Below are 27,747 nucleotides of genomic sequence, written 5' to 3' on the forward strand. Positions count from 1 at the left end.
TGAGTAAATGTCTAATTGTAAGGAAAGTCATCAGCAGGTTTCAGGAGTGCTGAACTGCCACGTTTGGACCATTGATACCTTCCAAGTACATTTAGGACCCTTTAAATTACTGTGTCATACAAATAATGGCAGAAATAAACACACAAAACCTGCAAGATACTTTTTGGGCTTTTTGAAAAACAAGATTGTGATAATCAGTTTTATTATTTTCATGTCATTTGGCAATAATTTATTCCAAAAACAGAGACCAGACAGTAAAAAGAAAAGAGCAGTGGTTCACCAGCAGGTGGTAGTATCAACGCACAGCAAGTTGAGCCAAGAGCTGCACCGCTGTCTATCCCATTGTGTCTCCATGGTAACACAGCTTTTATTTTGAAGGGAGGCTGGTAGGGTGTATGCTGCGTTCACATCAAACAGGCAGAAGCATTTCCTGTAATTTGGATGTTTTCTTGAGTTTAGATGCGTTTGAAGTCACGTAGTCATGTACTTTTTTCCCCCTACTTGACCTGAACGCAGCATAAGTGAACACCAAAGGAGCATGACAGCAAATAATTTCACTTTTTCTCAGGTGAAAAAGGACAAAAATTAAAGACATTTCTTCACATAAATCACACACTTTGAAAACAACAAAATGCACAAAGACAGAAGTGCAAATGAGAGAAGCAAATCATTTCATTTTTGCATCTTGCACTAAAATCTCTGTCGGTTAAGTAAGGCTTTGTCCGTGTGTGTGTGTTTGTGTGTGTAGATGAAGACATGACAGGAAAACCAACACATTCTCACTCTGACCTCGTCACATTTTGACGTTTGACGACACGCAAGGTACCCTGGGTGCGTTGGTTGTTGATGCTCTGGGACACCGTGTCAAGTTCCGCTTGTTACATGCATTGTCTTCTTTCAAAATACACTTATGTTTTCACAGGAAATTTAACATTTGCATGCAGTTTCTTTCAAAATAAAAGCACTACGTCAGTACAACACCACAAATTGACGTTATTTTTTTCCCTCCAACAACTAATGCGCGTGGTTAGGTTTAGGAAAAAACAACAGGATTTGGCTTTATATTCTTACAGGACGTGAGCACCGCCCTCCCAGGTAATCAACGCATCCACCACCCCTCCCACCTTGGACTTGCACTGCCTTAACTTTCTTTCTTGTCCCACTGCGTTTCCCCCCTGACGCCACCAAGTGCTATAAACTATAATGGCGATAGGCAGCACGTCATGCCATTTTTCGTGCCACTGCCCAAGTGCCAGATTTCGACAACTTCAGAGTGAGACTGGGTTGCTAAAATGGAGTGCTAAAATGCTAATCCATTTCCAGGTTTCAGGACTCATACCTGGGTTATTTTATGGCAAGGGGAAGTGCGGCCCGACACATGCTCTTCAATCCTGCACACTGGACTTTTAAATTGAATGTACAAACCTTTAGCCCAAACAGCTAGCTAGCAGCTTACTGTCGCGCAGGCTAGCTAGCGTGCCTAAAGTAAAGTTATTTTTCGTGTTGTTAAATGGTTAGCAAAACTGATATAAAGTCACTTTAATGTGTTCAGGTGAGGTTAGTTTTATTTTTACCCTAGTTTATGCGTCAAGTTTCCCCTCCTGAGTAGGATTGCCACAATAAGGTATTTTTTAAATAAACCTAAATAACAATAAAACTCTTAAATAACCAACATTTTTTCCAAATGAAGAAATAACTGCAAAGATTTCAGTAAACAGTGTAGAAAACTTTTTGCACTGATCCCACAGATATATAGAAAGCTTGATTTATCTCCAAAATAATCTCTTTCAAATCATTTTCATCAACATATAAATATCCATATTCACAATAGGGAAAACTTCAAAATATTCAAGTGCTGCTAGGAATACAAACATACTGTACATACAAATATATTACTGTAATATCCATATAAATTATTCACATGTGTAGTATGATCTAAGTTGCATGTTTTGTGCTTGTGTCTTCAGGACTGCTCCAAGCCCTCAGTCTCCTGCTGGGGGCTCCTTCGCTACGTAGTTGCTCACGGGCACATCAATGGCAATTTATCAGGCAGATATTCACAGCTAGACGGGCCGTTAAACTCAACGACACTCCCATTACTCCTCTGCGGAGCAGTCCAGTGCGATGCTGTGCTCCTGGGCGATGGCAGCCAGCTCTTTCAGGAACTCGGCGAACAGGACGATGGCAAACACTCGGCTCTTGGCTTGAGAGGGGATGGGAGGGCAGGGAGGCAGGTAGCTGAGAGGAGGCAAAGCCAAAGCGTTCCTCACAGAGCCGTTAGGAAGAGACGGATCCAGGATGATGTCGCCGCCCTGAGACTGGAGGCACTCTGAGACGCAGAATGTGAAAGTAAAGGCATCAGTAAGCTTCATGTAGAGCGCTCGCTAGTTTGTCAAACAATGTCAGAAGGGTAATGAAGGTATTTTCCGAACCTGGACCCTATTTTCCCACCTTTTTGTGGCTAAGTGGCTAATGGAAATAACAATTTTTGAACTTGGTCCAGTATTGAGTGAGAGCGCTGCAGCTGGCTTTCTCCAAAGGCAAGAAAACCCACTTACCAGCACCTATAAAGCTTACTAATGAACAAACTTATCTCTGTTTAATCAGTACAAAAACCAAAGAGTAAAAACTACAATGTGCTGCTCTACAGGGGCTGATGTGTCAGACTTGACTTCCTGGAGTCACTGCTAACTGTCTCCTGGTGTAACTTCTACCTCTGCCACTATTACTGGTGCAGTTTTCTTCCCTGCAGCTTCATGCACTATGTCCTCCAGCTGTGGGACCGGTTTGTACCATCTGTGTTTGTTAGTGTGTGTGTTCATTCACCTCTAAACTTGCTGTCTTGGTCTTTAGCCAACAAGAACCTCCAGGCCTGAGTGACCAGGGCAGGATAGTCTGGTCTGCCCGCCACGTAGCGCTCGATCTGAGCATGCACCGACACCAACACCTACAGGAATAAAATTATGGACAGTATTATTATTTAGATGCCTGGAACAATTGAGTCAGACATATATGATGTGTGTGTTCGTTACCTGGTACAGTGTGCGTACGTTGGGCTGGTTGTGTGTGTCTGTGCTGAACAGGAAAGATCTCAGGAGAGGTTGTGGGTACGATGCCAGCTGGGCAAGGATGCCCGTCACCAGCAGGTTCACAGCGATGGTGTTTTCCAGGAGGTTTTCAAGCCGGGACAACAGGACGCTGATGAAGGGACCTGTGGCATCATGGGAAACTACAGGTTAGTGTGTGATGTGTGTAAGAGAGATAATAAGAAGTGTTGCGTGTAATGAAACACAATGGAAATGCATTTAGGGAAAGGCAGGGTGGTGGATGGGTCCAACAAACACAGACTTTCACCCGGCAGAGTGGTGTTCATGTCCTGTGAGATTATAAAGCCAAACCCTGTTCTTTTTACCGAAAAGCAACCATGTGCGTTTGTTGTTGGAGAAAAAAAAACATCAATTTGCGTTGTTGTACTGGCGTAGTGCATTTAGTTTGAAAGGGGCTGTATGTAAATGTTAAATTAACAGTGAAAACGGAAGTATATTTTAAAAGAAGACTATGCATCTAACAGGCAGAACTTGACATGGCGTCCCAGAACGTCAACAACCAACGCACCCAGGGTACCTTGCACGTCGTATGTGGACGTGGAAAGTCCATGACCAAACTTTAATATGTGACGAGGTCGGAGTGAGAATGTGTGAAGCTTTTTTAATTTACTTTCATGTCATATTCCTGCCTGAAAACACACACCTGTAAATGGAACTCCATTCCTCCTGCTTCCTTTCTTACTGCCGCTCTTCCTCTCCTCTCCTTCCTCTATGTCCTCTTCCTCTTCCATCGCCTCCTCCTCTTCTCCTTCTTCCTCCTCTCTATCATCCCACGAGGATCCAAAAGCGAATTCCTCCTCCTCTTCCAGTTTTTGCCTCAGCGCTCGGACCCGCCTCCTGAATGCGCTGATGTCATGTGTGATGTCGTCACAGTCTGGCTCCACCCCTAACGAGAGCATGAGCTCGTGGTATCGGGACAGGAAGTCATCGCTATTCGCAACTTTGTTGCCAGGCGGATTTGGAGGCTTGGCGTCAGACACCAAATGGTCACGTGGCTCAAATTCAGAGTGGCCGTTGGGTAAAGTCACTAAACATGGCGTGGGATGTTGTGTGTTGTGGTGTGTGTGATTGACGGTTGCTGTGAAGTCACTCATGCTGCAGTTTTGTTTTAACGTCCTGCCATCTTCATCTGTATCATCACATTCGTCGATGATGTGATTCTTAGCATTAAAGCCGTTGGTGAAAAACTGATGTCCTCCTTGTACGTCCATCCTCTTTATCTCATCTTCCCAAACCTCCTTCTTTCTCCCCATCTCTTTCCCACAGTCCTCACTCCTCCTCCTCACCTCCTTCAAATAATCCTCACTCCTCCTTCTTTCCTCTTTCCCTCCATCCTCGCTCCTCCTCCTTGTCGACATTATACTGTTAACCGTCTCCATTACCGTCCTCCCTGTTGTTGTTAACATTGTTGTTATTGTCGTTGTCGTCGCTGTGGCCGACACCTGTTGGCCATTTAAAATGCTCCCACGTGCCCGCCGATTCGCTGCCATGATTCGCTCCAAAGTGGCGGCCTTAGTTTCTCTCTGGGCGACAAGGTTGTAGACCAGAACGTCCTCCTCAAACTCGGACTCCTCCACGTATGAGCCGTGCACCAGTTTGGTCGCAGTGCGTCGCATTTCCTGGATGTGCTGAGGAGGTAAGGGTGTAGTAGAAGTGCATCTGTCAACCTCCAAGGTGCCGTTTGCAAGTGCCGTGTTTATCAACCCTGACGAAGAGGGATCGTCATCTGCGAAAATGTCGTCCCACTCCAGCTCCAGCGCAGAGCTGGCTCGTCCTGTCTGGTTGCTCGTAGAGACGGTATCTGAGGAGGAGGGTGTGGGGGAGAGGGCAGAGGGAGGAGGAGTGATGCCCAGAGAGCAGATGGAGTCACTCTTGACTCGCCGTATGATCTCCTCCTCATCTTCTATGTCGTCTCCTGGTGTGTCCGACCGGTATTCTTGAGGCGGTGGGTCGATCCCGTCATACCGAGCCGACCAAAGCCGACACGCCCTGGAGAGAAAAAAACCTCATCAGAACTGAAGATGTCAGACATATTAAATTATCTCTTAATAGGATGTAAGGATTGTCTGTCAGTCCAGACTAAAATATCTCAACAACTGTTGCATGGATTGATATGAAATTCTGTACTGATATTCAAGTTCCCCGGAGGATGAATCCTACTGACTTTGGTGATCTTCTGAATTTTCCTTTAGCACTGTCATAAAGCTCTTCCTCTAACACGACCATGAAATTGACATTTGTCTTTTTTGTCAATTATCTCTACAACTATGGATGGATTGCCATTAAAATGAGTACAAACATTCATGTTCCCCGGAGGAAGATCCCTACTGACTTGGTGATCCCCTGACTGTTCTTCTACTGTCACTATGGGATTGAGATTTTTCGTCATGAAATTTGGAATTAACATTTTTGTTTTCCAGAGGATGAATCCAGCTCACTTAAAAATAAAATACATATAATATGAATATACTATAATATAATATACCACTGTAAAATATTAGCATTTATTGCTCATAGTATTTTCATTGTGCAGTATTTGAGCCTCCCTTAAAAATGCAGTACCACAAGTTGCCCAGCAGATGTCCCTAAAATGCTTTGTAACATTGAACCATTGGAGCACAAAGGTTTGGTGCTTTGTTTCCCTGTTAGTCTGATCCAAAAATATGTCCAAAACTATGATTAAATGACCCAGCTATCCATTCATTTTCTCAGTCCATCTTTTCTATCCATTTTTCTATTTTTTCTTTAGCTTAATTACCATTATTAGCAGAATCTAAGATACTGTGCATGATGTAAAGAAGCTGGTCCAGAGTCTACCCCCTGATTTCATCGTAGAGGAAAGTTGAGACTGACCTGTGGGACGTGGCGATGGCCTGGCGGGCGTCCCAGAGGTAGTGGAGGTAGTTCACATCCATCAGAAAGTCTGAACCCCGACGGTAACCGACACTGTCTGATACTGACAGATCTGACAGACAGAGAATTTAAGTTAGCACGATACACGTGAGAGATTATTTACTTTGTGTTGCTCATTTGTGCTGACCTGCTCCTTTGGTCCAGTGGATGTGCTCCGAGTGTGAGTGGGTGTTAATGTGGAGGTTTCCAGGGCACCAGGATGGCAGGAGGAGCAGGAAGGAGGCAGCGCTGGAGGAGTAACAGTCCGTCTGCTTTAAGGAGGAGCGCTGCTTCCTGCTCAGGTGGCTGCAGGGAATCAGATACCTGAGGACACACCAAAGGATGTCTTGATTCCTAAAATGCATCTCGAGGAGAGAGGAGGCTTGCCTGAGGAGGAGTTATGAGCAAGGATGCATAGGTGTATCCTTTGCGGAAGTCTTTTCATGATGTATTAAAGAGGCGTGACACACAGCAAAGGGTCATTTGGTCCAATATTGCAGTCGGCAGCATAGCAGCAGTAAAACTGGCTGAAATGTAGCCACTCAGGGCATGTTCACACTGCCAATTTACATCCAGTTAAGTGCATGTTTTTGCCACTGACAGGTTTGGATCATTATAATAAGTGTCTTGCAACGTTACTGAAAGCATATCTTCAGAGAAATAAAATGTTTCTCTGTACATTTCTCTTGTTCCAGTCTGCTTTGTGTCTTGTTCTGATATCTCACATTGTAAAAATTAGCTAAATGTTCAGCCATGACAATGAAAATGTCATCTCTTGTGAGAATTCAGAACAAGACTTCTGGTTTGAGAGACTTGCTCACAAAACAGACCCGAACAAGTTAATTAAAATAAAAATGTTTGCTTTAGTTTCCAGGAGCTACAGTCTTTGTGTGACTGACCTGAACACCAGCTGCAGCATGACGTCTTCACAGAAGAGACCAATCAGAGTCCTGAACAGAGCCAGCGACACTGTACCCAGCTAACGGACACGCAAAAAAAAATAAAAAAAAATCAAAGGTCATCTTCAACAGATTAATAATAAAGTATGGAACAACAGGCTGAAGAAGAGTGCGTGTTACCTGGAAAGGTGTGTTGACCCTGCTGACCAGTGTGTCCAGGATGTGCACGTTGTCGTGTGTGTGCAGCAGGATGAAGGACAGGAAGCTCTGGAGGAGGGCGGGCTCAGAGATGGAGCGCAGGAACAGATCCAGGTACGCTGTGGTGGTCATCACCTCCTCAACCGTCAGCTACACACACATTAATGTTTATGTTAACATGAATGTAATCAAATAAGAAAATACTCTTCCGTTCAAAGCTTTGGAATCACACACATACGTTGGAATTAGTTTTTGCCTCCAAACATGGGTGTTTTTTAACAAGCCACCACTGTGTTTCCAGCAAAATTTGTGCCACCGAACATGGGTGTTTTTAGCAAGCTGTCACTGCATTTCCAGGACGGGTTTTGCCACAAAACATGGGTGTTTCTCAGTCAGCCATTACTGTGTTTCCAGTGGCATTTGTGCCACCAAACATGGGTGTTTTTTAACAAGCCACCACTGTGTTTCCAGCAAAATTTGTGCCACCGAACATGGGTGTTTTTGGCAAGCTGTCACTGCATTTCCAGCAAAATTTGTGCCTCTGAATGTGGGTGTTTTTTAATGTGCCATCATTGCATTTCCAGAGGGGTTGATGCAACTGAATATGAGTGTTTTTTAGTGAGCCATCGTTGTGTTTCCAGCGACATCTCTGCCACCGAACGTGGGTGTTTTTTAATGAGCTGTCACTGCATTTCCAAGGAGGTTTGTCACCACTGAACATAGGTGTTTTCTAGCGAGCTGTCGTTTTTGCCACCGAACATGGATGTTTTTTAATAAGCCATCACTGTGTTTCCAACAGCATTTGTGCCTCTAAACTTATGTGTTTTTTAGTTAGACATCACTGCATTTCCAAGGCGGTTTATGCCATCAAACATGGGTGTTTTTACTCAAGCAGTCACTGCGTGTCCGGTGGCATTTGTGCTACCAAACTAGGGTATTTTTTAGCAAGCCGTCACTGCATTTCTAGCGGAATTTGTGTCACCAAATGTTGGTGTGTTTAAGTGAGAAATCACTCCATTTCTAGGTGTGTTTGTGCCACCCAACTTAGATGTTTCAGCAAACTGTTGCTGCATCTCCAGCGGTGTTTGTATTACGGAAGGTCGATGTGTTTTAGTGAGCCGTTTGTGCCACCAAACTGATGTGTTTTATGCAAAAGCATGATCTTTCCCTTTCCATTTCCAAGTGTTTTATGTGTCTAAACCGGACCACATGTTAACCACAGTGTTGCTGAAACGTAAGCAAGCGTAAAGTTTCAACGTAACCACTTCAAAATAAAGTACAAATGTAATATATCCATGGTTTATAAAAATGTACAATGAAACACAATACAAATTGTTTTGTTTTGCAATACAAAACAAATTCTTTATACTAAAAAAGACTAAAGAAGAAGACTCTGCAACCTAAAAGCATCAGAGACCATTCAAATGTAAGGAATATTCCTCTCAGACATCTTGTTGGAACCGGTCAAGCTTTGGTGGCAGGAGATTACAAACTTTTCAACAGTAATATATGTCAGCACCACAAAGCCTACTCAAGATCCATTCAGCATCAGCAACAACAGGAAATACAGATGCTACCTTGTGCAGAGCAGGAGCCAGGACAGGCACCAGGAAGCCGTTGTAGATGTAACCCAGCAGCTGAGAGCGGATGGAGGGGTGAGCGACCTTGGTGACGGCACTGCAGAAGTCCAGTGAGTGCAGGAAGTGGACAAGAGCAGGAACCTGTTGACCCGAACACAAGGTCAGAGTGACATCATCAACCGTTTAGTCAGTAATGCAGGCAGTCTTTCATGTATTCTTTTATTTTGTCATGCACTCGTTCATAAATTGCTTAAGGTAACCAATGTATCAGAGACTTTGGTCCATATTGACATGATGACATCACACAGTTGCTGCAGATTTGTCGGCTGCACGTCCATGATGAGAATCTCCCGTTCCAGCACATCCCAAAGGTGCTCTATTGGACTGAGATCTGGTGACTGTGGAGGCCATTGGAGTACAGTGAACTCATTGTCATGTTTGAGATGATGTGAGCTTTGTGACATGGTGGGACCATCCGGATGTAGACTGTTGTTACTTTTTAAAATTGGCTGATTTGTTAATTCATTCACTCATTAACTTTGTCTTCCATTCACACACAAAACCTCCTTTGTTCTGTCTTTTCACTCACTGTCATTCTGAATTCATCACTGTCACGGATCCATCCATTCATTCATTATGTCATTAGGTCACTCACTCCCTGACTGTGTGGTCGTCATGGTTACCTGCTGCCAGTCAGCCTGGTCCAGATAGTGCCAGTCCTCACTGTAAACCTGCAGCCTGGCTGGAAGAGACGAATATAAACCAGACAGACCTGTGGCCAGCACCTGTAAACACACACACACGACCACATGCATGAACACGCACAGGCTTTTGTGGAAATTAAATTCCAGGGCAGATTTGTGCAGCTCATTTTATAAATAGCAGAGAATGAAGCAGGAAGACAGGGACAGAATATCGGTTTTATTGATTAATTTCACTTTATTAATAAGCAAAAAATCATTGAGCACTTTAGGAAATGAATTTATTTGCTTACTTGAGAGTTAGACGATGAGATCAATACCACTCTTATATCTGTACATCAAATATGAAGTCACAGCTGTCAAATGGTTAGCTTAGCTTAGCATAAAGACTGGAAACAGTCAATGAAAAAATTAAGCTATAACATGTTAATTAATGGGCTTTAGAGCTGCTGGTAGTGGTGACCTTTGGACTGAGCCAGGCTAGCTGTTTCCCTCTATTTCCAGTCTTTATGCTAAGCTAAGCTAACAGGCTGTAGTCTTATATGTTCTGTACGCAAAGTTGGGGATGGCGAAGGAACGACCCACCCTGCTCTCCCTATGAGTGGCTCGTACTCATTGCCTTCGTTGGTTGGATTGGTTAGGTTTAGGCAAGAGGACTGAGATTGGTTAGGGTTAGTTTAAGGATGTCAGGGTAAGCCAATCAGACGCAGAGTAAGGCAGGCCATTCCTTCACCATCCTAGGATTCGCAAATTTGCATACCGTACAGACACTAGAGTGGTGTCCATCTGCTCTCTGTAAGAAAGCAACTAAGGTGTATGTTCCCATAATGCAGAACTGCTCCTTTAAAAAAAGAGGGAAGAAGGAGGAGAAACCAACATAAACAACAACAACATCAACAACATCTGCAGTCTTGAGTCTCGCTAACAACCAGGCAACCGTCCAATCACGTGCAGACTTGCTAATCCCTCTCTGTGTACGAGCCAATCTCACCCTGATTTACTAATCTGCTCTCTGCATAAAGATTGAGGTCAGAGTGTGGTTACATGGCTTAAAGCTGACACACACACACACACACACACACAGGTGGCACGCGCTTTCGTGTCTTTGCTCCCTTCCTATCTTTCTCACACACACACACACACACACAGTAGAAGCAAAAGCTGGCAGTGATGGAGCCAACATGGCCGACACAAGTAAACAAAAGGTGCTTCTTGTCTTTCAGTAACATTATCTACCTTTTTTTCTTCTTGTTATTGTTTTACTGTAATTCAGATTTTTTAAATCTGTTTTTAGCCACGCTAACTGCACATCTCCAGACCAGTGGTTCCCGACTGGTCCAGCCACGAGGTCCAGACTTCTCCTCAGTCATCAGTTCCAGGTCCACACAGTTGAATACATTCAGCATCATACTTGCATCTGGCCAGATGGTTGAGCTAGTTTGCTGTCTCTGTCAAGTAGCTGTCTGTTAGTCACTCACTCTACAGGAGGAAACAGCACTTCAAAATAAAAGCTCTGTGCTGGATATTCACTGTGCTTAAAACCTCTTGTACTCCACCCCCATTTTGTAGCGAAAATGCCTGAAATGACATACCCAAATTAAAATGACTGTAGCGTCTGAACCGCTCTGACTACATGCATGCATGTCTTGCCAGAAAGAAAACTTTCTCAAGTTTCTTGTGAAAGTGTCAGAAACACTTTAGGTGATACAGACAGAGTAATGGTAAATAAAATAAAAAATGTGTTTCAGGATGAATAACTGTCTGTGGCTTCATCTGAGCAGGTAAATGACACTGTGGGGCTGTAAGCACACTATCAATGAACACTTGTTTCAAATTTGAAGAAGGTTGCTCAAAGTATGACCACTCTATAGTGTTTTTTCCATGAAAAGATCCAGACGGAGCTCCAAATGACAAGTCAGTCACTCAGCTTCAAAACAGTACTGTCAGTGATCAAACAACACTCAGCCAGCTTTAAACATTGTACCTTATTGAAATCAGGTGTGATTATGATAGCTGATGTTGTTTATGACACAGACACACCATAAAGTATCACCAAATAAAGCCATATGAAACGTGAAAGTCATGATCCCACTTTCTAGACGGTATATCTCAGCCAAAAATAGTGGTAGGAGTGAGATCTCACCTTTTATAAACCAGCTACGTGCCCGCTAACAGCTCCACATATGATCACGAGTGATCCTTTAACTTTTCCCTTTGAAAAACGGCATGACATGACTTGTCACCACTCATCATGATTTTGGACTTTGTGTGTTTAGGCTGCTCTGGTGCGAAATCCATAAGAAATAAAAGAAAAACAATGTTATTTTTGAAAAGTCGAGAGCTTCCCAAATCTGGCAATACCAAACATCACATGGTTTGATGACGTAGTGTGGAGCGAGGACGTCGGTGTCCTGGCGGAGTTAGAGAGGTTAAAAAAATAATGTTTTGTTTTTTAAAACAATTATTATCATTATGTTCAAGTTTCAAGTTAGTTTTAAATTATTTATTGTCATATGGGCAACAATTACAGAGAAGCAGTTGTTTGCACTGAAATCTTAAATCTCAATTGTCTGATAATTTAAACAAAGCGTGCTTTCTTGCGATGATCCTTCTAAAATGAGCAGTGGTTGAAGTTACTATATTCAGTAACAGCCGGCGAGTTAATACGGAGATGCTAGCTAGCTACTTGAAATGTTAACCAATCCTACCAGTTGGTGTGTAATGCATTAAACTGAAGAACAGCAAAAGTAATCTATAGGCCAACAAGCGTAACTGGTCAAAAATTGGTTAATCAATTATCGGTGAACTGCTGACATCCCTAGCTAGTTTTTTTGTTGAAAGCACCGATGTGACAGAGTACAGTCTTTTTTGTCTTTCTTTCTTTTTGATATTACTTTTGTGCACTTTTGCCTTTATTTATACGACAGGTGTCGTCTACCACTCAAGCTAGAGGCATCCAGACTTAGAGTAACTGGTGCCTGGCTCTAGGTTTTGTTATTTGATTCATACTTTTATATTATTTTTCCTTATCTGTTGTAATGTTGAGTATTTTCTTGACTTTAAGGCTTTTTTTCCACAGGTGCTCCAGTGTTTTGTTTTATCTTTATTACTTGCACTTTCCTGAAAACAAGGTCCAGATCTTTCCTGGTTCCTTCTCTCAGACCTAGAGTTGTCTTGCTTTGGTCTGAGGTCCCGTTTATATGACAACGATAAAAATGGTAAACTTTGGCCGATTGTTTACACGACAGCGGCATTTGGGTGCCTGAAACCGCAACGTTTTGAGAACAGGTTCCAGAGTGCAATTTTTTGGAAACGGCACCGTCTCCATTGTCATGTAAACTTGCGATATGCAGTTCCTCTGAAAACTGAGACTTTTTGCACATGCGCATTACGGTTCCAGTCACTAGGCATGCGCGAGAAAGTCGACCATCACAACAACAATGGCCGACTCCCAAGCTCTGCTTGTGCTGCTCATCATAGTGTAGATTTACTGTAGCAACTCCACCTCGTCGTCCGTCCAGACAAATGTTCGTGCGGTTGCCATTTTGTTTGTTTATACATCGCCGCTCTGTAGAAGGAAGCGTAAGCGTCACACCGCCAACTACTGGCCTGGCATGTATACTGCAACGTTTTTGGTCATTTTTGCGCATCCGTGTGCACGGCGATTGTTATCAAAACGTTGTCGTCTAAACGCGGAACTTTGTTCAAAACGAAAATGAGAAACTATTCTGTTTTCAGTGGATCGTTTTCGTGTAAACATGGCAGGGACTCATGTTGTTCCAAAGTTGTATAATTGCCTAGAGTTGGTTCGTGTTCTCACGGCAGCATTTACAAGAGGACCAGATCAAATGCCTTGTGTGAGAAAGCTGCTCTTGATTGGTCAGAATTTCCATGTGGGAAAAATCCAGGAAGTAAAGCAAACGTTGAAGAAGAGTACACTTGCAAGATAAATGTGACACTTTCTAATGTCACAATGGAGGGACAACTACGCAGGTTGATTTTAGCGCTGCTCATCGTGGACTATATTGCTGTCATTGTTCTTTTTAGTCAAACCATACAGTTTGAAAACGAGGCGCGGCTCCAACTAGAAAACAATGTTTTGATGCATTGGATGTGCTGAATGTGCATATTAAGGCAGTACAGGAGGAGGTGCACATTAATAATCCTCCAGGACTGTAACATGCTCATGTTTAACCCAAACAATGTGTCATGTGACTGCAGTTGCTTCACATCCAGGTCGGAACACCTTCTCACCACAAACCAACCGCACCAGAGTTCCTTTGGATCCGGACCGAAACCACCTCTTCAAGAAGGTCTCAGTCTGGTTGTTTTGGTGTGTTCACACCTGCTCAAACTAACCACACTTAGAGGGCGAACGAACTTGAGGTTGATTGAACCGAACCAAACAGGACAGGTGTTGTATTCATTTGTTGCTTTTGTCTTTTTCTTCTGCCTCTGAACAATTCCAAGCTGCTTCCTCTCCTCCTCCTCCTCACCTTGTTTTTAAATCCACTGCCACTGCACTGTATAACCAACTCTCTTCTCTCTCTTGCTGTTACACACACACACCCACACACACACACACAGCGACTCCAACACTCCCTGCGGACGCAGTATGAGCTCATTAGTTTATTGCATAACTTGTGATAATGAGATTACAATGCTGTGGGGAGACGGATGAATGGAGGCTGCACCAAACTCCACTCATTTAAACAGCCGCCTCATTCATAAAAAATAAATAACTGTATCAAAGAGGGTTCTTACTGTACAGGCCTTTTATTCTGTTAACCCCCAACATTACATGCACTTTTTAAGCAGTGAATTTTTTCCCCAGCTTGCATACACCCAGAAAACACACAACATTTCTTTGCCTGCATTTGTAAGGTATGTGGAGATTAACCTAGTTTGGCTCGGCCAACGGGGGTCTGTGTGGGATAAACTCGCAGCTCTGCTTGGGAAACACACCTTTAAATTCTCCACAGTTCTACGGTTGGTTCAGCTAATCTGTGTTGTATAAGTCACAGGTATTTAAAGTCTCTTAACAGCACTAAGATGTTTTAACATGGCAAAAATAATAGCTCACAATCTACAAAACCTCATCCTGTTTATTTCAGGTTTACATCATTAGCACCATATCAACGTCTCGTCATGCAACAGTTATCCAATGAGTTTGTCTCCATGATCCAAATCTACTGAGAGAAGCTGATCCTGAACAAATCCTTGACATTTCCCAGATGAGCTGACACTCCGGCAGACGTAAGACCGTGACCGTGAAACCAACAGACGACGAGCAGAGGCAACGTCTCCTCAGTTGTCTTGGAATGAACCATCAAGGTTTAGTGATGAAGGATGGAAACTATCTGTCCTTGGTGTGATGTTGTTTGGCATGCTGTCATTCAGTTCATGTGTGTGTGTCTGTGTGTGTTTGTGCACTTACAGGACAGAAGTACGTGTTCTCTGCGATGTGCTGGGCGACTCGAGCATCGGAGGCCGACAGCGACATGATGAGCAGCAGAGCGTCTCTGGCCTGCTGACCAACCGAACCCTGTCTGAGGGAGACACAGATTATAAAGGTTGTGTTGTTGCCTCCACGATGACAGTTATGTATATATAACTGTATATAAGAGAGAGCAAGAGCGCCTTGAGAGAATTTTGTCAAATTGATTAGATTTTGGTGGTCAAAGGTCAAGGTCACTGTGACCTCATCTGTCTCATTATTGTGACAGAATTACGTCGCAAAAACACTTCAAGGGAATTTCTTTAAATTTGGCACAAACATCCACTTTGGGACAAGGATGAGCTGATTAGAATTTAGTGGTCAAAGGTAAGTGGTAAAGGGCACTGTGGCCTTGTCTGTCTTATTCTCGTTAAAGCAATATATTGAGAAAACTTTGCGGGATTTTTTTCAAATTTGGCACAGACATCCACTTAATGTCAATAATGTACTGAATAAAACTTGGTGGTCAAAGCTCAAGGTCACCCTTACCCAGCTGTCTCATTATTGTGATGGAATTATATCTCAAAAACACCTTAAAGGAATTTCTTTAAATTTGGCACAATCATCCACTTTGGGTCAGTGATGTACTGATTAGAATTTGATGGTCAAGGTCACTGTGACCTTGTCTGTTACATTCTCGTGAACACCATATGACAAAAAATCCTTGAGGGATTTTTTTTTTTTTTAAGTTGGCACAAACGTCATCTTTGAGTCAAGGATGACCTGATTAGACTTTGGCTGGCAAAGGTCAAGGTCATTGTGACCCTGCGTCCGTCTCATTCTTGTAAATGTGATATCTCAAGTAAGCCTTGAGGGAATAACCTCATATTTGGCACAAATGTCTAATTGGACTCAAGAATGAACTAATAAGTAATTTGTGTTCCAAGGTCAAAGGTCAAGGTCACTTTGACCTCACAAAACATGTATTTGGTCATAACTCATAACTCATTTTCTAATTATGACAAAACTTCACACTAATGTCTAACAGGATAAAATAATGAAGTGATGACATTTCATATCCAAAAGGTCAAAGGTCACATTCACTGTGACATCATCATGTTCTACATAAAACACTTTTCTGGCCCTCATACAGCATCATATCTCAGGAACAGAAGGGGAGACATTTGGTCAGATACTGAGTTGGTGATGCTAATATTGGGTGTCCTCATTGTTTAGATCTCCTGTGCTGCCATGGTGATGGTGTGTGTGACATACCCTAAATGTGTGTGTACCATAAATGTTTGTTGCTGTGTATACCTACCTGTGTGTGTATGGTATGAGCAGGGAGAACAGCAGGAAGTTGGCGGCTCCCTGGTCCTCACTGGTGTGGAAGAACAGTTCCAGCACTGAGGGATCTTTGACCAGAGCGACACACAGCTGGTTCAACAGGAGGACCAGCTCCGCCTCCACCACACCGCCGCAGTCTGCAGGGGGAGACACAGGTGATTAACCACCCAGCTAACTGTTTAAACATCTTACCAGCTACACATGCAGCATGTGAAGCCACTTCCTAATTAAACACTTAAAACCTATTAGATGTCATTAGACAGGTAAAGGAACCCCTGGACTCCCACAGTGTCTGTAAACTGATTAGGTACTTTAAGCAAACGACAAGGAAATCCACAACAATCATGTCTTTGAGTGGAGTCAAGATTTAAAAGAATTAAGTGTGGCAACAAGCTGTCTCCAGGAAGTGAAGAGGAATACCGTCAAAACGCTGAAGCAGAGTGTAAGAGTTAGTGGCATCTAATGGTGAGGACTGCAGATTACAACCAGCTAAAACTTCTCCTGGTTGAGATTCAGTGGGTGGCATAAAAGTGAGAATTGTGAGCCTGGTCATCAGAAACCAACGAAAAAAGCTGTCCTTTAATGTCCGCATGATATATGGCTGCTTGCTGTTATAGTTTAAAAGCGCATGTTGGCGTCAGGGGGAATAACGGCACCACAAGGACGAAAGTTAAGGCGGTGAAAGTCTGACTGGGGCGGTAAGAGGGGTGGCGGATGGGTCCAACAAACACCGACTTTCACCCAAGAGACTGGTGTTTGTGTCCTGTAAGATTCTAAAGCCAAACCCTGTTGTTTTTCCTAAACCTAACCATGTGTTTTTGTTGTTGAAGGAAAAAATACATCAATTCGTGGTGTTGAACCATCGTAGTGCATTTTTTGAAAGAGACTGTATGTAAACGTTACATTTCCTGTGAAAACAGAAGTGTATTTTGAAAGAACAGAACTTGACACAGTGTCCCAGAACATCATCATGCACCCAGGGTACCTTGCAAGTCATATGTGGATGTGGAAAGTTCATCACCAAACTTGACAAGCTGTTGTGGTCCGCCATACTTCAGTTGCCAAAATGCATGCGTACCTTGTCTGTCATCATTGTTTACAAACTGTAACAGGGTCTATACTGCAAAAATCCTAAAATCCGGTACCCACTGGGTTGTGGACTCCCGTTTTGACGACCATATTTGTATGAAAGGTTGGAGCTGTTGAGGAGTGAGGGGTGAATCCGACTCACAGGGAATGCTGACGTCTAGCAGATAGTCTGTCGCTCCAGTGGCCCAATCCTTTACTATGCATAACTTTAAGCTTAATAAAATATAAATGGGTGAGTTATATAAAAATGTACCCCCCCCATACAGTTGGAGAATTCACGAATCTGAGGATAGAAAATGAATGGCATGCCTTACTCTGCGCTTCTTTGCCTTTCTCTGCCTTTGATTGGTTTACCCTTACATTCTTACCCTAACCCCGACAAGTCTCACTTCTATTGTCTAAACCTGATCAACCAAACCAACGAAGACAACAAGTGCGAGACAATTATAAGGTGCGTAAGGCGGGTCATTCCTTGACCGTCCTAGAATTCAAAAATTTGCGTACAGTTGTCATGTATGTTGAAAATAGCTATAAGACAAAAAAATGTTTGTACCAGGCTGTAAACATGTTTATTTCTGCTGTAAAGTTGAGCATTTTCATTATGGAAGTCTATGACTCGCTCTTGGAGCCAGCCTCAAGTGGCCATTAGAGGAACTGCAGTCTGCAAGGTGTTCGCATTGACAGGTCCTTTATTGTCCTGTAGAGTTCTTTTATTTATGAGACTTTAAGACTATGACTGCTCTGAACAACAGCAAGACAATAGTTTTACATGTTTTTGAAGTCTGCATTGGTTGTTTGGTAAGCTCATGGTAAAGACAAGACTCCAGGAAGTCAGTGCTCCCGACTGAGAAAAAGTCTGACTCCATGTAAAATTTCTATACATTGGTGTTAGCACAGATTAAATAAATGAAATATAATGCATTACTCAGGCTAACCGTTTAGCCCTGATTCCAGTCTTTGTGCTAAGCTATGCTAACCAGCTGCTTGCTCCAACATCATATTTAATGAACAGGTTTTGGGTGTGGTATCAATCTTCTCATCTAACACTCATCAAGAAAGCGCGTCTTCCCCCCAAATGTCCTTTGTGCACCAACTCACCAGTTCCAGCTCCAGCACAGGAGGCCAGCAGCATCATGAGCGGTCGTAGAACTGGTTTATGGTGCAGCAGAGGCTGCCTGGCCTGAGATAGAAGCATCTGGTACATCCTGAGCTGCTCAAGCTTCATGTCTTCAGTAAACTGTCTCCTCAGGCTCCACAGAAACAGCCTCTCCATCACACCCTCCAGAACCACAAACTCCAGGATGGGACCCATCGCTCCTCCTGTATGCAACAGGCGTGAGTCCGGATAGAAGACAAAGCAGAGGCATGATGAAACCTTTTTTTGTTTGTTTTTCTTACCTTGCCCAGCCTCTTCCTCCATCAGCAGGAAGAGCATGTGTTCCACATAGTTCTGGACAGCGCTGGCCTCGTCAGCCGGAATGGGGCCGAGGCGTAACACTCCGGAGCTGCTGCTAGCATGACCCGAGAGGAAGCTCAACGCACCGGTGCTGCTACGACCTGGCTCATGTTTCTCCAGGATCTTTACTACCTGCAGAGAAAGAGACGTTAGAGACATCCTCAACATTAAGTGAGTTTTTATCTACCTGCTTTTATCCACACACAAAAAAGAGCGCTAACGCTAGAGTGCAAATTTTGCAAAAAAAGTTGTATGGATAGAGAAAGGAAAGTTTGTGGATCTATCAAAAGTAAATGTAACAAAGTGTAATGGGAACATCCTTTGCAAATAATTTCCTTTCATTTTGTAATTCAATAAGCAATGTGCTGTATTTTCGCAGTATAGATCCTTTTACAGTTTGTAAACAATGATGACGTAGACAAGGTGCGCACATTTTGGCAACGGTAGTATGACGGACCACAACAGCCAAGCTATGCAAGGGCACAAACCACCAAGACAGCACTTAACTTTCGTAACCTTGCCCCATCTTGCTTAACTCAGACCTGTTGTCCTCCTTCGCAGACACTTCTTGTGCCATCTAGTGGTCGTAAGAGAACAATACATCAATCCATGTAAAAAAGATGGCAGCCATCTCTGCCAAGTCAGTCTGCAGCCGATCTCGACACAAAGTGGACAAGGTCCAAATCTTGATCACATTTAATGGTTGAAACTTGTTTATTTAAGATTAATTATGTTTGTAGTTTGATATGGCAACAAATGTGGGCAATTTTAGCAACAGTAACAAGCTAAGACGCCATTAATTAGGAAGGACTCGTTTGAAGACACTGGGACTTTATTATCATTGACAGTGATTCGTTTTTTATACTCCTACTGATCCCAAATAGCGAGGAGAAATTCAAAAATGTATTCCAAACAAAAATTAGGATCTCAGGAGGATAAACAGCACAGAATAATTCATCATTATAAGAAACGTACAGATACAGTAGACAACACATCGCTGTGGGAGGGATGAACAGAGGAGGACGAATGAAAAGAGGGAGACAGAGAAGAATGTAATTCACTGTCTGGACTTGTGTTAACCTTTGACCTCAGCTGCTTCAGACAAGGACTACACACACACACACACACACACAATACATTTGTACACACACAGACGTAGAGTGTGTGTGGGTTTTCTTGGCGGACGTAGAGAGAGATTTGTCTCTAAATGGATCCTGTGTTTAAGGGCCAGAGTCTGGGTCAGTAACACACACACAATCACACACTTTGTCTACCAGCCATTATGAGGAAAACAGGACAGACTGAGACAGAGGAGACAAAACAACAGCCTGACAATCGATTGATTGATCAGTTGATTGATTAGTAGCTGAGGTGGTCACCTGTGCCCAGTGGTTCTTAAACACAATCATGCATGTCTCGGGGTCCACCCCTCTCAGCGTCAACTTCTTCCGGTTGCCCCCGACAACCACCGAGGCCATCATTTTGCCTGGCAGTCAGGTGACTATAGCATGTTCCAGCTCAGTGTGTGGGATGGTGGCTGGACCAGGGGCGGGCATTAGCTGGCTCTCTTGGCCCAGGATCAGGCTCTTTCCCTGGGCTTGGCAGGCAGCTGCTGGCCTGTGAGAGGTGGAGGTGGAGAGAGTGGATATTTTTTATTATTCCTCTAGTCCAGTGGTTCCCAACACACTAATGCATTAAAAATAAACAGATCCCCTAAATAACATCATCTCACCTCACACTATGATTGTATCACATCAGTTGGGTTTGTTACTGATGCGTTTTTCTTCTGCAAAGTGGCAGGAAAAGTGGACCTCTACATGAGTGTTTGACGTCTGACACACTATTAATCCCCAGCAGGATGTCAGTGAACAGAGATACAGAGATATACTTGGGATCAATACATAACCAATCAATGACCAGCTGATTGTCATGCTGTATTCTGATAATGCTACGAACATCAGAGAGACATACTGTCTCTTCCTCTGTCCTCACATCTTTGTGTTTCTCTCTCTGTCCCAAAACTAACAAGGCCCAGAACAGGAAGTGAGGGTCGTCAGCGGCAACAATCAAACAGGAAAAATGGGAACGCGTCCCGAGTCCCACCCAGGGCGTTCCCGGGACATTCCACGAATTCCCATGGTGCTCTCCAAGAAACCACCATTGCAGTGTTCGAGTGGACCTACCTCTGTGCTGCTGCTGCTGCTGCTGCTGGAGGGACGACCTGGACCAACGAGCCTGCTGTCTGCTGTCCTGAGACAGAGAGAGAAATATATGAGTGAAAGGTTGTCTGACACGCACGCACACAGTTTACAAATCCATCCTTCACCATCTGGGCTCTTAATCTGTGTGTGTGTGTGTGTGTGTGTGTGTGTGTGTGTGTGTGTGTGTGTGTGTGTTTGTGTGAGTGTGTGCAGGGCAAACAGTTGGATTTTGGTCCAATTTCCTGTTTGGAGCATCCAGTTGTCATTACAGGGTAGGCGTGCGTGCACGTGTGCGTCTGTAGAGGACTTTGAGTGATGGACCTTGGGAGTGAGGACATTTTTGGAAATTGAGGACAATTTGGCCGTGCTTCACTTTGGGACAGATTCTTCAAAGGCCTGTTTAGCCCTGTTTCCACCAAACACTTTCAGTATGGTACCTTTGGAACCAACAGTAACCCTCAGACATGGACCCTTTCCACCGCAGACAGTCCTCTTAAATGTGGGCGGGGTTGTTGTCACTCACTGCTCTGTCCAGCACTCACTGTATTTCCTCATCAGTACCTGGTTTATCGTCCACAGAACGAGGCTGCACGCCGACATTTTCAGAACAAAATAGAACAGGCTGCAGTGAGAGTCTCTCTCCATGGGATATTTAAAAATAGCAGCTTTGTGCATTTAGTCCTTCTCAGGCAAGCTCAGGGGTTTAGTGTTGCTGTAGCCCACAGGAACAACACTCTACGACGCTTTTTTTTTTTCTCCGAGTGAGGATTAGAATATATGGAGTTCATATAACCCGGCTGAAATTAATTTATATAAACACTTGAATTGAAGATCCACTCATTACTAAAAGTGTCTGTCACATAAAAACTAAAGTGATGGTCAAAGTTGTCACAGTGAAATTTAAGATGTGCTGATGGATTCACGTCGTCACCTCATGCATTGAGTAACATTACAAGTTAACGTTCCACCTTAAAAGTCGCCGGCAGTCGGCCCAGTGAATGAAGTTATTTTTTCTCAGACTCCAGCTGCTGTGAGAGGCAGCAAAACATCCTTTCATTTTATAAGCCCCTTTTACACTGCCAGATTTTCGCCGAATGTTGGGCCGTTTTGCCGGCAAGCTGCGAATGTTCAGACACACAGAGCCGGATTGGCGAGTTGATCGGAGGTGCCCAATTATTCCGCATCATAGGGTAGTCATATTGGCGGGACCCTTTTGGTTTAAAACGACCGAGGCGGCCTTCTGCCACGGGAGGGGCTGTTGATGACTTGTGGGAGGAGCTGTTGATGACGCTGCACGTGCGAGCCACTGGCGGTGGATAAACAGGAAACAGCTGATAGCAGGAATTAGCGAGCAGCTAGTAGCAAGAGGGAAACACAAACCTGACAGACACTGTAAAGATGAGCAACTGGGGAGACAAGGAATTGCGCGCCCTCCTTGTCCTCGCAAACGAAGAGGTCATTAACCGTCAGATGACGGTGACGGTGAAGGACGGGCCGACTTATGAGAGAATCACTGAAGGACTGACCAGCTGCAGCTTCCCTCCCACGTCACTGTTTACGGCACACGTTGAGCTACACGTTTTGTTACTTGCTCACGCCCCCCATTGCCCCGAAAAAGGCGCATTCTGTATAAACAAAAGTAGGTAGGCGGCATTTTGCTGCACTCCCCGATTTTGTTTTTATACTGCTAATACTGAAAAAAGACTGATTGGGCTTTCCTGCAAATTTGCACAACTCCTGTTTAAAAAGGGCTATAGTTACAGTTTACTAATAAAACTCTCCACAGTATGAACAGTGGTTACATGAGCCTCAAAACCAGACACAACTCAGCCCTGAGCAGAGTGACCATCCTCTACTGACCAATCAGACTGCAGTGTTCACAGCTCCACCTTTTAGTACCAGATCTGTGTGCTAGGTACCCCAACAGAGGGGGGACCAAACATGGGGACGGTACAGAACGGTTCCATTGGTACCATCCACAACTTTTCACAGTGGAAAGAGAAAAAAAGCGCACCTCACTGAACTGCTTGATGGAAATGGAAACGGTCCTCGGGCTGTGCTAGCTTGCTAATTCTGGTCTCATTTGTGGTCTAATTAACAGTAAATCCATCAAATTCAGTGTCTCATGTCATAATGTCAGTTTCCCCTGGTAGAAAGACAAACGTGTGTGTGTGAAAGAGAGAAAAGAGAAGTAATCTGAGATGAGACCGTGATGTTTAATCCCAAACCACCACTGTGTGAGTGTGTGTGTGTCCTTTAAACTCAGACAGTCACATGCCATCACACACACACAAACTAAGGATTAAATACACACACACACACACACACACACACACACACACACACAGTGACCCGAGGTGTTCAGATTCAGATTTTCTGTCCTGCTTTTTTTAAATTCACTTCACGTTTTCATGCACTAAGCTGATCGAGCTTGAAATTAATTACGATAATGAAACAGGTCTTTGTTCACCTCAGCAGTCTGATCACATGATCAAACCTGCGACCTTTCACTCACAGGACAGTCTGTGTATTCTGCCACTCGAGGATCTGCTGCATTCTCACAGATTCTCCAAGTTGTGAGACAAACAAATTTATCTCTAGAGAACAAATATAAACATGTTCTCACACACACGTGTTAATCTCCTTCATCGACAGCAGCTGTTGCATTCAAGGTCGTCACTGTGAGCCACCACAGCTGTTTGTTTCTCACCGAAAACTCTACGTTTACAGTTTCTAAAAAGGTGCATGTCTTCTTACCAAAAGGGGATTTGTCAGTGCATTTGAAACCTTTTTTTAATTAATTAATTTTTCAGTTAATCACTGAGTTCAACTTACAGCATTATTTTCTGATCTCTTATAGTTAAAGTTACTTTATTGTCAACCATATTAGAAAAGTGGGCAAATTCAGTAGTTTATAAACTGGACCCGGTCTTGCCTTTAATCCACCACTGGAGGTCATAACAGCGCCAAAACGATGTCTGTATAAACAGCACAGTCTGCAGTTTGGGATCATAGGCGGGAGGGGTGTGACACACCCACGTGACCCACCACATGAGATTTAAACAGTAGCTGTTAGCAATTAGCGACTAACTCAAAGAAGAACAGCGGCTGTAAATGTCCGCAAACTGGTAAAACGGTGAACTCCTTCCCCTCTAAGCAGAAGATGAAATCAGCCGCTGTATAACCGGGACAGTAAATGATTGTTATTGCCATGTTATGCCATTGTTACTGTTTAGAAAGCCCTACTGATACATATGTTGCATGTCATACTAGAAGCCAATGTGGTGAGGTGTATAATTACACACTTGAGTCGCATGATGCTGCCATCATTAGGTTCTGTGTACAAATGCAAAGGAAGCATAAAGAAAGGACTTCTTATCGGCCCTATAATGCGATCTCTGTGTAATGGGAACAAGAAGTTTTGAAACTGGCCGAGTATTGAACGAGACAGCAGCGCTAACCACTCAGGGGCAATATGCGCTGTCAATGTACGTCTACTAAAAGTGTTTGTTTTGTCACTGACAGGCTCGGATTGTTATTTTCAGTGTCTGACAACATTGTGGAAAGGATCCCGACAGAAAAAGACCTTTTCTTTCACCAAAAACAGCCCCAAAATCTTAATAAATAGTAATTTTATCATAGTAAAACAAACTTCATATAAAGTATGAAACAAAATAAAACTCATAAAAATACGTCTTGGTCTTTCCACTGTCCCAACAATCACCAACTCTGGAGTGGTTGAAATTAACCCTTAATTCATCCAGTTAGATGTGAAAATATGCTGCCTCTATACACACTATAATTACTATTTATTTAAGTTGGTGATGGTGATGTCAGGGCTGTTTCTAGTTAAACAAAAATGATCTTACTCTTTAACAGACAGGTCTATCTCTGTAGGGATCATTTCCATAATGCTGTCAGACACTCATAATAACAATCTAAGCCTGTCAGTGGCAAAAACAAACACTTTTAGTGGACGTACATTCAGTGTGAACATGCCCCGAGTGGTTACACCGCAGCCCTCTCACTCAACACTGAACCCACGTCCTCCATGGGGACGTGGGTTGGGAACCGAAGGGTCACCGGCTCAAGTCCCCACCTGGACAAAGTAGGAGTGTGGACTGGTAACTGGAGAGGAACCAGGTTGCCTCCTGGGCACCTACAAGGAGTCCCTGAGCAAAAAATTACTAGGGATGCTGCGATCCGGATCGCGGAACAAAAATATGCTGCGATCCAGCCAAAAAATGTGGATCGGATCGGATCACACCGCAGGGGAAAAGTGTGATACTAGCACTCCATTCCACAAATCCGCTCCAGCTTTTATTTCCAGCACTTCATTGTAACACACGAAGAAGAGAGGAGAGCGGGAGGGGGAGGTCACATGATAACAACAACCGGGTGAAAAACAGCGTGGATAGTTGAAAAAAATGTCAGCGGTGTGGCAGTACTTCCTTCTGAAAAGCGAAAAAGACGGAACGGCCGAATGCAAAACGTGTATTAAACGTATAAACGTGTAAAAATTTAAATATCTAATAAATGGCTCAAGTTTTGTCATAATAACCTACTGTTGTGGACTATTCATGTCGGGAAGTATGTTATTCTCATTTTGAGTAATAGCACTTGATCAAGCCTTTTCTATTATTCCACATTACATAATAAGTACTAAAAAAAGTGAACCTATTGGTCAGAACAGAGAGATAGAACTATGTGTTGGTATCGGATCCGTATCGGATCGGTAGTAGGGCTGTGGTGTCGGTATTGGATCGAAAGTGAAAAAGTTGGATCGCAGCATCCCTAAAAATTACCCCCTCGCTCTGACACTACTCCATTTAATGCATGTACATATCTCCGAAATCGTCGAAATCCAATGCTTGGGCAGTGACTTGCGGCGTCAGAAACCAACGAAAAAAGGCATCCTTTAATGACGGCATGGTTGCTGTTAGTGTAGTTTAACAGGATCTGGCAGCGTTAGGGGGAAACGTGGCGGGACAAGAACCAAAGTTAAGGTGACGAAAGTCCGACGGGGGCGGATGGGACTTTCACCTGAGAGAGCGGTGTTTGTGTCCCATTAGATTCTAACGCCAAACCCTGTTGTTTTTTCCTAAACCTAACCACGTCTTTTTGTTGTTGAAGGAAAAATAACGTCAATTTGTGGTGTCGTACCGACGTAGTGCTTTTATTTTGAAAGAGACTGTATGTAAATGTTAAATTTCCTGTGAAAACAGAAGGGTATTTTGAAAGAAGACAATGCATGTAACAGGCTGAAGTTGACACGGTGACCCAGAACGTCAACAACCAACACACCAAGGGTACCTTGCACGTCGTATGTGACGAGGTCAGAGTGAGAATGTGTTGCATGTGGGTGTGTTTCAGGCCTGTGTGTATATGACAAGAGAAAAAAATTGTATTTCCACTCAGGGAATAATAAAGTACATCTTCATCTTCTAAAAAGTACAATGTTTAAGGTTCATAACATGAAAGGTCAAGTCCAAATACCTTGAGTAAATGTACTAAGTTACATTTGGCCACTGTTAATAGGAACACTTCTGGTGCAAGAGAGGATCAATTTCACATTGCGAACAACAGCCGACCCTGAACGCACCACCTCAGAGAGTGTGTGCAGGTTCACTGAGGGTCACCGAGCTGTGAGTGTGTGAGCACAGGCATGCTGCACCTTCTTAATACTTCTTACATCACACACACCTCACTGGTGTAGCAGCGTTACTCAGCAAAACACACACACACCTGAAAAGTCAATAGAACCGAGCAGAAGAGGACACATCACATCACATCACAGCAGCACAACAGATATTATATCAGACAGGTGTTTATTCACTGGTATTCTACTTTGTTCTATTGTGTGTATGTTTCTAATTCAGTCTTAAAGTTTATCACGTGTCTAATGTGCTCTGCTGAATTCACATTATGTTAAATTGTTTTTGCTGTCCTTTATTTAATTTCTTATTTTATTGGTTTTAATAAATCCACCTTTAACCTGATTTATTTTTTCTCTTTATCATGTTTAAGTTACACTGCAGTTTGTTCTCTTTAATTCTGATTTTCTACTTAACTCTCAGCTGCCAAACTAATCTCTAAAACACCAGACTATGACTGCACCGCATAAATAAATAATATACTATTATATTAAACGCTATACATTGTTTACTGTGCAGGTTAAACTGCACCTGACAGACGGGTCTTACCTGGAGGAAGGTCAGTTTCTCCAACTTGTTCCACATAAACAAAAGCAAAGTAGATGTAAACTCCGTCAGAGTCCAGAGATCGTTTATAAATCCCGGGTTTAGTTGTTATAAAGCGGCTGGTTTGTGTCGTTCCTGAACGCTGCTCCGTCCCTGAGGCTTTAAGCCGCTCAGCTGTCAATCACTCTGCTGCCGGCTGCTAGGTAACCCTCTGGCCCCGCCCATAGAGACGGGAAGCCACTCCCCCAGATATTTTACTGCTGTAAACAGACTGTTAACCCTCTTGTGTGAGTGTTTTAACATTGATTCCCTGGAGACTTCACCGTCACAACATACATGTTACACACATATAATGCATAATACCTGCATATATTCAGGTTACTGTGTAAACCTCAAAAGGGAACTCCAGTTCAATTCAAAAGAAAATGCAAATAAAAAGCCACATATTATAATCTAATAGAATTAAATAGAAACAAAAAGAAACTGCAAATAAATCCTTCGTCAATCATTTAATTCTAATATAAACTGTTACGCAGATTTTTTTGTATCACTATTACCATCTCTCTTTTGCTTAATTGTCATCGTCATGTTAATTTATGTATATTTATATTTTGTTTCTTTTTATATCATGGTTTTTCAT

The 27,747-nt window shown here is 43.2% G+C and overlaps 1 protein-coding gene across 1 annotated transcript; it reads right to left on the reverse strand.

The window, feature by feature from the left end:
• Nucleotides 1–188: 188 nt before the first annotated feature.
• On the reverse strand, nucleotides 189–27,644 carry LOC117245816 (FHF complex subunit HOOK-interacting protein 1A-like). Its single transcript, XM_033609361.2, has 17 exons — nucleotides 27,111–27,644; nucleotides 20,890–20,956; nucleotides 20,086–20,323; nucleotides 18,649–18,838; nucleotides 18,349–18,570; nucleotides 16,136–16,298; nucleotides 14,815–14,926; nucleotides 9,360–9,461; nucleotides 8,674–8,817; nucleotides 7,079–7,246; nucleotides 6,899–6,978; nucleotides 6,148–6,323; nucleotides 5,961–6,072; nucleotides 3,751–5,096; nucleotides 3,033–3,211; nucleotides 2,827–2,947; nucleotides 189–2,329 (listed from the first exon to the last, which is right to left on the reverse strand). The coding sequence occupies exons 3-17, from the start codon at nucleotides 20,185–20,187 to the stop codon at nucleotides 2,097–2,099; spliced, it is 3,450 nt and encodes a 1,149-aa protein (XP_033465252.2). The 5' UTR covers nucleotides 20,188–20,323; nucleotides 20,890–20,956; nucleotides 27,111–27,644; the 3' UTR covers nucleotides 189–2,096.
• Between the last annotated feature and the right edge of the window lie 103 nt (nucleotides 27,645–27,747).

This window comes from Epinephelus lanceolatus, chromosome 22 (genome assembly GCF_041903045.1).
Source record: "Epinephelus lanceolatus isolate andai-2023 chromosome 22, ASM4190304v1, whole genome shotgun sequence".
NCBI classification, from domain to species: Eukaryota; Metazoa; Chordata; class Actinopteri; order Perciformes; family Serranidae; genus Epinephelus; species Epinephelus lanceolatus.

Excerpts from the sequence above, each read along its gene's own strand:
- LOC117245816 (XM_033609361.2), bottom strand. The coding sequence starts at position 20,187 with ATGATGGCCTCGGTGGTTGTCGGGGGCAACCGGAAGAAGTTGACGCTG. Across the intron at positions 8,818-9,359 it reads ACCAGGCTGACTGGCAGCAG|GTTCCTGCTCTTGTCCACTT; the intron begins GTAACCATGACG and ends TCGGGTCAACAG. Across the intron at positions 3,212-3,750 it reads GAATGGAGTTCCATTTACAG|GTCCCTTCATCAGCGTCCTG; the intron begins GTGTGTGTTTTC and ends ATGATGCCACAG.